The 10649-nt window shown below is 29.7% G+C and overlaps 3 protein-coding genes and 1 long non-coding RNA gene across 12 annotated transcripts in view; 1 reads left to right on the top strand and 3 right to left on the bottom strand.

Annotated features, from left to right (window-relative positions):
* Nucleotides 1-305: 305 nt before the first annotated feature.
* LOC138187136 (uncharacterized) lies at nt 306-811 on the bottom strand. The gene is made up of 2 exons (XR_011175097.1): nt 590-811; nt 306-514 (listed from the first exon to the last, which is right to left on the bottom strand). It is a non-coding gene; the product is annotated as an uncharacterized LOC138187136 (long non-coding RNA).
* Nucleotides 812-911: 100 nt separating this feature from the next.
* On the bottom strand, nt 912-6296 carry LOC138187088 (dipeptidase 1). 5 transcript variants are annotated; one of them, XM_069127570.1, is made up of 11 exons: nt 6142-6296; nt 4488-4641; nt 3873-4035; nt 2812-3095; nt 2518-2575; nt 2267-2443; nt 2097-2187; nt 1751-1826; nt 1516-1663; nt 1314-1432; nt 912-1232 (listed from the first exon to the last, which is right to left on the bottom strand). In XM_069127570.1, exons 1-11 carry the CDS (start codon nt 6191-6193, stop codon nt 1193-1195), a joined length of 1362 nt encoding a protein of 453 aa, XP_068983671.1. In that variant the 5' UTR covers nt 6194-6296; the 3' UTR covers nt 912-1192. The 5 variants fall into 5 exon arrangements, with proteins under 5 accessions (XP_068983671.1, XP_068983693.1, XP_068983679.1 ...); XM_069127592.1 differs by lacking the exon at nt 6142-6296 and adding an exon at nt 6038-6054; XM_069127578.1 differs by lacking the exon at nt 6142-6296 and adding an exon at nt 5446-5602.
* A 625-nt stretch (nt 6297-6921) lies between these two features.
* Nucleotides 6922-8031, top strand: LOC138187118 (homologous-pairing protein 2 homolog). 2 transcript variants are annotated; one of them, XM_069127602.1, is made up of 3 exons: nt 6922-7131; nt 7246-7464; nt 7525-8031. In XM_069127602.1, exons 2-3 carry the CDS (start codon nt 7315-7317, stop codon nt 7972-7974), a joined length of 600 nt encoding a protein of 199 aa, XP_068983703.1. In that variant the 5' UTR covers nt 6922-7131; nt 7246-7314; the 3' UTR covers nt 7975-8031. The 2 variants fall into 2 exon arrangements, with proteins under 2 accessions (XP_068983703.1, XP_068983712.1); XM_069127611.1 differs by having other exon boundaries at nt 7243-7464.
* A 1016-nt stretch (nt 8032-9047) lies between these two features.
* The window catches only part of sona (sol narae metalloprotease), a 93209-nt gene continuing 91607 nt past the window's right edge, over nt 9048-10649 (bottom strand). For 3 of the 4 annotated variants that reach the window (XM_069127548.1, XM_069127538.1, XM_069127555.1), the window contains exon 18: nt 9053-10240. In XM_069127548.1, coding sequence (XP_068983649.1) covers nt 10104-10240 — 137 coding nt within the window. In that variant the 3' untranslated portion in view covers nt 9053-10103. Of the gene's footprint in view, nt 10241-10649 lie in introns of all 4 variants that reach the window. The other variant, XM_069127564.1, reaches the window with a different exon arrangement.

The following is a 10649-nucleotide window of genomic DNA, read 5'->3' as shown; positions in this document are numbered from 1 at the left end:
AGTCAATAACGATATGGTTAGATACTATTTCGAACTTAAATTTACTTATAAATTTATTTATTGAATTACAATACTTATATGGTGTATTCATTTTGTTATAAATATCGTAATATATTACATTCTTCAATTTTAAATGTATGAAAAATAAAAGTATTTTGTCGGAGGCATAACGTACTACCTTGTTTATGTACATGTAGTATCGTGGAAATTAAGATATAAATTTTTTCCCGATTACTTACAATTTATTAATGACGAATTGAATATACAGGTATTAATTGGACAGAAAACGATGTTTGTTTAACTGAAACTAAATGCGATACTCGTATCTATCTTAAATAACTTTACAGTTATTTGGCAACTCTCGTCACAACGAATCTAACACACACACTCTCTCTTTCTCTCTCTCTCTCTCTCTCTCTCTCTTTCTCACTAGCAACTCTAACAACTCTACAACACTGACAACTCGATCAACTCTAACGACTCTACTCTTAGACGACTCGATTAGCTCTCTCAACTTTACTCTTCGTTGTCTCGATCAATTCTCTCAACTCTACTCTTCGATGTCTCGATCAACTCTGACTCTCGCTACACACTCACTTTTCGACTCGCATATTCTGACCTTTCGGTCATCCCTCCTTGAAACCCGAAACCGTCCTTCTGCTCTAACGTTGTTTATTGTTTTTCTCATATCTCTGCAAGAACTAGGTGACTTTAGTCACATAAGCGCTCTTAAATGTAAACGAACCACAGAAGGACGACGTACACGGTTTTTTCTATTTTCAACCGATCTCTAATCAAACTCTTTTACGATATTACATACATTAATTCATGTGACTAATGTATGTGCATACAGAATTATGTTTATAGCAATGCATTGTTGTTCATCATTTGTTAGACATTGAAAACATGTATTTTAATATAAAATTTATTTATCGTATTAATGTAGAATAAAATTGCATTATATTATTATAAGCTCCTATTGACAGAGGTTTAGCCATTGATAAATACTTTTATTAAAATAGAATGAATGGATTACGACAAATACGTTTTCCATCAGTTGAACGTAATAACTTTTCGGTATTTTACATTTTTATTGCTTACAAATTGATCTTACGTATTATTATCGTATGGAAATAAATCTTTTCTTCATAAAATGTTGTGCCATGTCTTTGTGCTTTAAATAAATGCCATATTATTGTCGTGATTTATTATGGTTTACAAAATCAATCCACCTATATAAATAAGATTTTATGTAAATAAACGAAGCATAAAGATTAAACAAAGGAAAGTATTCTTTAAATGAATGCACTTACTCTTTTGCAGTGTTACATAAGCCTGGTTGAAGTTTACTCGTTGTTTCAGTTTCATAAATGTCTTGTTGATCTATGATATCTTGTCGTGGATGTTCTGATTTTGCCAATGAGTCTCTTACCTTTGGAAACACAAAAATAATTATATTTTTAATGATTCTTTAATTATTGTCAGACATCGTTCTGATTATATTCTTTAACGTACTTCTTCCGCGGCTTGTAGTACACGGATCAAATTTCTGCCTGCTAATTTTTCAAGTTCCTCTCTGGTCCATTTTGGACTCACGTCACTTTCGTAGATGCGATCGAATAAGTCTGGATATTTAGAAACATCCTCCAAACCTTCTGGCATTCTGAAATATGTTATTCATACTTCTGTGAATCCTGCTTATTTTTATAACATTAAACTTTGCGATTTGTAATATTGGCGTTATACTTACGATCCTACACCATCGTAGTCCGCTCCAATACCAACATGATCAGCTCCGATAAGATTACGAATGTAATTAATGTGATCTACAAAAAGGCAAATAGATAATTATTTACGATAAGGACAGTAATTTGTTAAGGATACCTGCCTTGAAACTTTAATTCAATTTTGTTAAGTGAAACAAGTCAAGTGAATAGGAAATGCGTTTAATTCAATATGCAATTATGATAAACTTTATATAGAAATGCAATAGAAATTATCATGTGAACGAAATTAAATAATATTTCTGAAATTAAATATTACACTAAACATGAGATTACACTAAACATGAGATTGAAGTTTTTCGAATGTCATACCTACAACGTCTTGGATAGTTGCGTTCCTCGAACAATTGCAATTTACAAAATTTGAATAGAAGTTCACCATTACGATACCATTGTTTTCTTTCTAAAAATGCGCGCAAAATTATATTTTATTGTTACACAACTTCATGAACCATCTAGGATGGCAAGAAAGATCTACTTACAACCATGTAGAGGACATCGTCAGGCACGTTACGGTAGTTACGGCAAACGCTAAAGGCAGATGAATGGGAGAACATAATAGGAGCTTTCGTTATTGAAAGTGTTTTTCTCATAACGTTATGAGACACATGCGCTAAATCGACTAACATTCCTAATCGATTCATTTCGTAGACGATGGCCTATAATTGAAATATAAAATTCATACAGTTTTAAAATAGACATAAGAAGAAGAAATTAAAGAAATTTGACGTACTTCACCAAATTTCGTAAGGTTGTGGACAGACGTATCGTCCACCACCGATGCGTCAGCCCTTCGTTAAAAAAAAACACGTTTATTAATTTTTTTGAAGTTATCTTTTTTTATAGATAAAATCCTATTTTAATTTTATGAAAAGATTATTTATCCGTTATCGCAAAATAGATGTCTGCTAAGAAATATTTTATTTCTTCAATAGAAAATTTTACTTTTATGAATTCGATTTTCTAGTCAATATTAAAGTTCGATGACATATTAAAACTTTTTGGATCGATTAAAAATGTAATATACCATGGAGTGTTGCACATATGAGTCAGCGTCATGTAACGCACACCGAGTTCGTAGTAGAGCCGGAGAACAGCCAAACTAGAATCAATAGAGTGACCACCTTCGACACCGATCAAAGAAGCAATTTTTCCATCATTCCATGCTTGTTCGATATGCTTAGCTTCCGTTACGAACTGCAAGTAGTTTGGATATCTAGCGACTAATCTTTTGATAACATCGATTTGTCTCATTGTCAGTGTCACTGCATCCTTGAATTGCGATGAGCAATCAACGTACGCTGCCCAAAACTAAAATTTATTTATACTCTCATTATTATTACTATACAAATTAAAAAAATTTAAGGATTAGAATTACACATTAATAAAATTTGGAACCTCATAATTTACTTTACTACCATAATATAAAATATCGATCGCTTTGATATTAATACCGGAGACGATGAGAAGTATACAAACTAGTGATAATACAATCTACAGTATGATGTAATAGTATTTCCCATACATACTATAGTCTAGCAGTTCTTTTTTATTTTAGCTTATTATGAATTTTATATCTAATTGTATTTTAGCTATTAAATGGGAGGCACTATTTATGTGCCATATAGCGAATAGCTATAACTATGTATCATATAATGGAAAATTATTGCGTGAATCATGTAGACATGAATCGATTATCGCATTTCTATAGTTTCTGATAAGTATAACTCAACGAAATGTTAACTATTAATATTTCCAGTTGTATCATCAATTAATTCTCAAATATCATATATCAAACGTCGTATATTAATTATAAATGAGTAAAAATAAGTTTGAAAGAGAATAAAGAGATTAACAAAATTTACGCCCGTAGAAACTACGCACAAAACGAAATTCATGCATTATCACATGTCAGTCTGATATTGCAAAAAAACGTATCTCCACATATGGTCTAAAATGATAAGAAGCTTTGTATTAATTAACAACGAACGAAAATCCATCAGTCAATTAATTTATTTCAAGATATATGTGATAGAATGAAAATTCGAATGATAATCTGTCTTTTGTATTTGCAGTGTTTTCACTCACTTGTGCACCTATTTTTCCTTTTTTCAAACGGACAAGATCAGTATAACATGATTTGCATACGTCTTTACCCCATAATTCATCGTCGGTCAGGTTTTGTGTGAAGTTGAAATTGTCTAAGTTGTTGTTCAATAATTTGTACAAGTTGTGCGGCAAATCATTGTGGCTGAAATAAAGAATTAAAAATCACATTAGATTTATACAAAATAAAATACAAAAAGGAAGATCTGTCTCAGTAAAGATTAGTAAATATTAATCTTTATTTTCAATTAAATGCAATAATTTGTTGTTATATTTTAAGCTCCGTATAATCATCAATTATTAATTAATACTTCAACTTATCTGCATATTAATTCACTATGGTAACAATCGATCATACCAGCCTGTAACTGATTAATAATAATAATTTATTTATCGATATTAATATCGATAGTAGTCTTTCGCTAGCGATGCTCCCTAATTATTACAATAAATTATAGACCCAAATTATAGATAACATTTATTAAAGCGTGTATACACAGTTTTTTTTTTTTATAAAATCCCTTATGTTTTCAAAAATTTTTCATTATCGCATATTTTGTGTTTTTTATTATGATGATAATATTTCAGATCACTTACCCATCGATAAGTGGTGCTGACGTAAGAGCGTCGCTTCCTTTGAAACTGTTAATGCTTAATCCAACGCTTAGGCCAATTAGGAACAGTAACACCGACGAGCTCACCGCAACACTCACGTAAATCATCTTCTTCGTGCAGTACTTGGCTAAGCAGCCTGGAAAACATTCAACAATAGTTACTTCGCGGATACTGACAAAGGCTCTTGTATGTTGCTGACTTTATATGTTACAGAGCAATCGATAATTTTCTGTTTGAATGCGCCAATGATTGATTAGAAGCAATTATACGTATCAAACTACTTGTAGTTCAGGATGACATTTGATATATTTACTTACTTGCAAATTAAATTTTTTCATATCAGATAATATAAATCAGACGAGAAGTAATCTGATGTAAAACGATTTCGTGATATAATTAAATACACATGTTGTATGATAATTTTAATCAGGAACGCTAAACCAAAAAGTTCATCGAATCGTAGAGAGGATTTTTGTAATTGGATGTTGGTCAAATAACCCGCATTACCCTAATTAATATCAAGTAATGTAATAAATTTGTAAATATTAATAAAAAATGATACTTATTTATTAATTTCGATATGTTATTGAAGTGGAAAGATGTAAAGCAAAATGTTTACACATTTAGTGATCTCTATTACTAGATTAAATTAAAAAGATATTTATACCTAAATATGATTGATAATTTTTTACATAATTTTTTGTTATAAACTTCACATGAAGGAAGAAACGAAAAAAGTGAGGAGGCCGAGGTTGTTAGTTTGTATTTGATAACAATACTGTGATAGTTTGATAACAATAATGCAATACGTTTCTTTTCAATGTTACATACATGTTTCAGGAAGGAGTATTTTATACCGAGTTTAAGGATCATAGTACTAATAATGCATATAATGTATATTTACATGCTAATATTTATAAAATTCTATCAAATTACGCACAGGTTGTTTCCTTCACTAAACTGGTCAAACTAGTTTTATTGTACTCTCAATGAGCTCTCGTAAGCAACTGACTCGCTGAGAACCCTTTCAAATCGAATCTTTACACGCACAGTAAATACAGAGGTCACTCAAAACCTAAGATTCTTATTTTATTATTCCTTTATCTCTTTGATTTGATTAAGTTAACCATAGACCTTTTAATTTTTTGGGGTTAAGAAATTAAAATTTGAAGAATTCTCAAATTAGAAATAATTATATCATATAAATTTTTAACGCAAATTATAATTAAAGTTTTAAATTAATAAATTACTTGTTTCTTTAAATTACTCCAGTCATTAGAATACTTTTAAATAGTTTAATGTTATTTGTGTAGCGTTTATCAAAATTAAAAGAACAGTAATTAATATGCATCTTTACGAAGCTGCATTATTAAAATTTATTAAGACAATGTAATGTATATAGCACGCGTGTACACGTATAGCAGGTTGCTTTATTACATAATGGAATGATATAATGTAATATAATAAACGTGTAATATATAGACATGTAACTTATTAGCAAATAGGATTAATTATAGGAAGGATGTAATTACATGAAAATTTTCGAGTTCATTAACGTTTACAGTAGCGTAATGGAGATTTAGCATATGTGAGCAATGACAAACGATCCAATGCGTCTGTACAATGATTAATTCACCCATAGTAGATGTAGAGTGGAACGTTTCTTCGGTGACACTATTCACTCCCATCTTCCGAAGATAACTCGTTCAGCTACGTCTTTAACGTGCAATTTCTGTTCACGCCACGCTATCTGCATATATAAGCGAACATAATAGAGTCCAATAGATTACTCTTTCATACATTCCAGATTTTGCTTCAAGATATTTATTCATATTCCTGTTTGGATTCAAAGTTCGTACGTTGTCGTCTGTTTACTAAAGTATGTCAAGTGTCGTAAATATATTACATACTATAGCAAAAAGATGGTAATGTTTCAGTTTTATGACTCTATAAAGGTATCAAGAGTAATAAACGCTGCATTGGTTGAGACAATAAGTACAGTATACTGCGTAACGTATTACGCGTGTTATATCACAGTAGCATCTGGTTTAATTTGCTAGTTACATTTATAAAAATGTAAAAATAATTGAAGATAATAAATAATTTTTTTGTCATTCGATCAATTATTATAACATTAAACGAATTGTTGCCATATGCAATGTACCATATAGAACTTGCAAAATGGTATAATTTATTGTTTTTCTCATAAGAAGAATAAATAGTTTTGGGATTATTTTTTAATTTCTATAAACATCATACTATTTATGTACTCGATATTTTATGTAATATTGACTAATATATATGGATTGAATTGTAATTCCACGCACTTAAATCACTGTAATAAATAAGTAATTAAATTTCCCGCACTTTCAATCACTGGCTAGAAACACTGAAGGAAGTCACGTGATTTATAGATCTAGTAAAAACGCTTGTTGCGTGGATATGTTCAAAGTAATATTAGTGAAGTACAAAAAATAAGAATAAAAATAGTTAATAATTTTATGCTTTCTGAGTAAAAAAAATATTAAATATTAATCTAAACGCTAGTAAACATTTTTGATAACGTTTGAATCTAAAGTATTAATTGTTAATTAATGTTATAAGTGTGTTAATTTTTTTAATACAGGTAAAAATAATGCACGACAAAATTAATTTTCATAATGAATGCAATTCATAATGTGTTTTCATTTCAAATTAAATACTATAGTTAGTACCCTATTTAATGAAACTTTTCAAGTAGGTATCAAATAACCTGTGAAAGTAGTTTAAATGTAATACATAAGGAAAGGAATAAACTAAATTGATAACAATGACGGACACTGTATATAAATATATGAAAACACAAAACAGACCTTATAGTATTAATGATTTAGTTTCAAATCTTCATAATGAATATGGCAAAACAGCTGTACAAAAAGCTATAGATAAATTGGTCGCTGAAGGAAAGATATTTGAAAAAGTAAGATATTCATTATTAATATAAAAGTACATTAATTTAACCAAAAGATTTTTGCATCAGGTTTATGGAAAACAGAAGATCTATTGTGCAGTGCAGGATACATCTCACGATATGGATGAATTAATGAGGATGAACAGAGAATTACAAATTCATGCTAATGAAGTTGAAAACAAGTATCAAGAGCTTCAAGAAGAAATTAAAGTACAGGAGGCTTTATTGTTATCTATAAAGTCTTCCATTACAATCGAAGAAGCAAAGAAACAGAAAGTTAAACTTAAAGAAAGAATTGAAGTATTGACAAATAAATTGGATGGACTAATGGAAGCAAGTGGTACTGAAGATTTAACTGAAACCAAAAGAAAAGCAGAGGAAGCACTAAATGAATATTCACGTGAATATTCAAAACGGAAACGTCTATGTACTGATATTTTAGATTGTATATTGGATAACTATCCTAGTAGTAAAACAGAGTTATATGAGGAAATAGGAATAGATCTAAAAATTGTGTAATGGCATGTGTATTATAAATTCTTTAATGTAATAAAATATAAATTGTACTTAACGTTATCAATTTTATTTTATTTGTATGTGAGGTATATGTTTGTATATATATTTGTATAGATATTTGTATATGTATTTGTATATGTAATAATTTAGATTAATTTATATTTTAAGCTATTTTCTAGTAACTGATAATTATTGTTATAAGTCACTTTTTGTGTAATTTATATCTGTATTTTGTGTAAGTTATATCTGTATTGTGTAATGTACATCTCTATAACTTACCGTAACATATGGATTTTAATGCTTTCGTATTATACTCTATGTGTATTCTATTCATACACATTGTCACTTGATAAAAATTATTATTCTACTTTATTTATTTTACTTTAATAAACATATTATTTAATATTCAAGTATCTTCAATTTATATTTTTTATGCAGAATATTTTTCCTCCATTATTTCTGTTTCTCTCAGCACATATCATTCATTAAGATATATCTATTATAAGGGAAATAAAATATTTTATATAAAATATAATGGTGTATATAATTGTTATATAAAGACATGCATTACATACTCCAGCATAGGATTTTTTATATCAATTATTAAGAGACATTAATTTTTCTGTCAACAACTGTCTTATCACCATGGCTTTTGATGATTCGTTATAAAGATATACTTAGCTGTATCTTCATTAAAATAAGTTATGCGAATTGATACATGAATTTCGATTAATTTAAAAAAAAGATTTATATGGAGTGTATATTCGAAATTCCTATTTGCAAGAATAAGATTTGCGATATGCTAATAATAATTAATAGTTAATTATTAGAGACATATCTGTTCATCTAGCATCTGGGGCATATAGTAATTAATGTGACCAATATAAACATTACAAAATCGATTTATATGTAAATGTAGTTAAGAGATAATAAAATTAGTTGTTAAGGGATAATAGATGAAACCGACACTGTTAAGAGATAATAGTAGAATAGGTTGTTAAGGGATAATAGATCAATCCAGGATTGTTACATGGTAGTAGGTCTTAAGTACAATAAAGTGGTATATATTTCTTTAGAAAAGCCTTATAATAAAAAGAATATTAATAATATAATAAAGGAATGAGAAAACTATAGTTGATCATTTTATTAAATTGACATTATACAAAAAAAAAAGAGACGAGAAAATTTTCTAAAATTTGTCTTTCAAATATGTACATTTGTATCACAATATATTATATCCAATGAATGAATACTGTCTACAAATATTAAATTATCTTTTCCCAATTATCAACACTTAAACATAATAATATAAAATATAAGTAGTTGAAACATATCTATACTATCAGAGACAGTCCAAAAATAATTTCAGTATTCTTTTAAGAAAATTGTCTCAGTTTAGCGATTTAATTTGTATAAAAGATTCACAAAAATAAACTAGCAAAAAGGGAACGCACGGTTCCATCGTATAGTCACCATTTATTTGCCTTGCACTATAATTTTCATTATTTTAGGGGAAGCTCGTTTTTTGGCGTGCACTTGCGCGTTCGTACTAATACGCATGTATCGTATTTCTATCGTAACACAAAAGTCTCCCGCGCGATGCATCGAATAAATATACGATCGAATCTATCAGATACATTGATCGAACATTTTTGTTCGTACTCGACATATTTATAACTTCACACCTGTTGTCTGTACAAAGCTCCTGCGGTACTATCGTAAACAATTATCGTATCGCGGAATTATTGCATCAGAAAAGAAGAAAGAAAGAAGACAAGAAAAAGAGAAGAGAAAGTAGAAAGGACGAAATTATACTCTGGGTAACACAGTGAGATTATGTAACTACTTAATAAATTGAATTACACATTCGTTTTTCATGTGGTTTCGACCGGGAGCGCATTTAAGAACTTGGTGAGATGTCCGTCTTTTAAAGATAATGCTGACCGAACGACATCGTAGATCACATGATTCGTCTAAGTCCCAATCTCCCAATGGAGAATATGGTCTGCTCGATGAGCTGAACGCGTGCTGAGTGCGCGCCGAGTGTTCGATTTCGGATCTGTGGTGGTCTCTGGATGCGTAGCTACGTGAACTCCTTAACGAACAGGAAGGACTACGTTCAAAGTTGCACATCAAGCAGCGCAGATCGTCTTTAGGGACGCGCAGCAGCGGCTTTTCACAGATTGCAAATGGCACAGCCATGTCCTCAGCCTGTCAATCAGCTCCGCGCAATCTGACCCCACGTCCGTGCACTCATCGTCCTCTGGTTCTAAAAAGAAATATAATCATTAATATAAAAAATTCGGTATTCACACTGGGATGTAATGTTTATTGTAGGTGTGAAAATATATTATTGAATTTAATGTGTAGGTGGTTTTACAGAAAAAAAATTCAAATTAATACGCTACTCAGAATTAGTAGTGTACTACTAACCAACCAGTAATATTTTTCTGTAAGAGTGATTTCCAGGAGTTAAGATTTTAAACTAATATTTTCATGTGGAAGTTTTTATGGTATTAAAGGAAATATTTTTAGAATTCAAATACGTGTGTATTTGTTATATTTGTTTAAAAAATGTTAAGAATAGCTGTCAGGAGTTTCAAGAATTTATGCACACCGTTAGTAAAGTAAGACACAAAACTCATTACTTAATAAAACTTGTATAACACTTTAAGAAC

This window comes from Bombus flavifrons, chromosome 2, assembly GCF_040668555.2.
Source record: "Bombus flavifrons isolate JBK064 chromosome 2, iyBomFlav1_principal, whole genome shotgun sequence".
In the NCBI taxonomy this organism is placed as follows: Eukaryota; Metazoa; Arthropoda; class Insecta; order Hymenoptera; family Apidae; genus Bombus; species Bombus flavifrons.
This window is presented reverse-complemented; position numbering and strand designations above follow the sequence as displayed.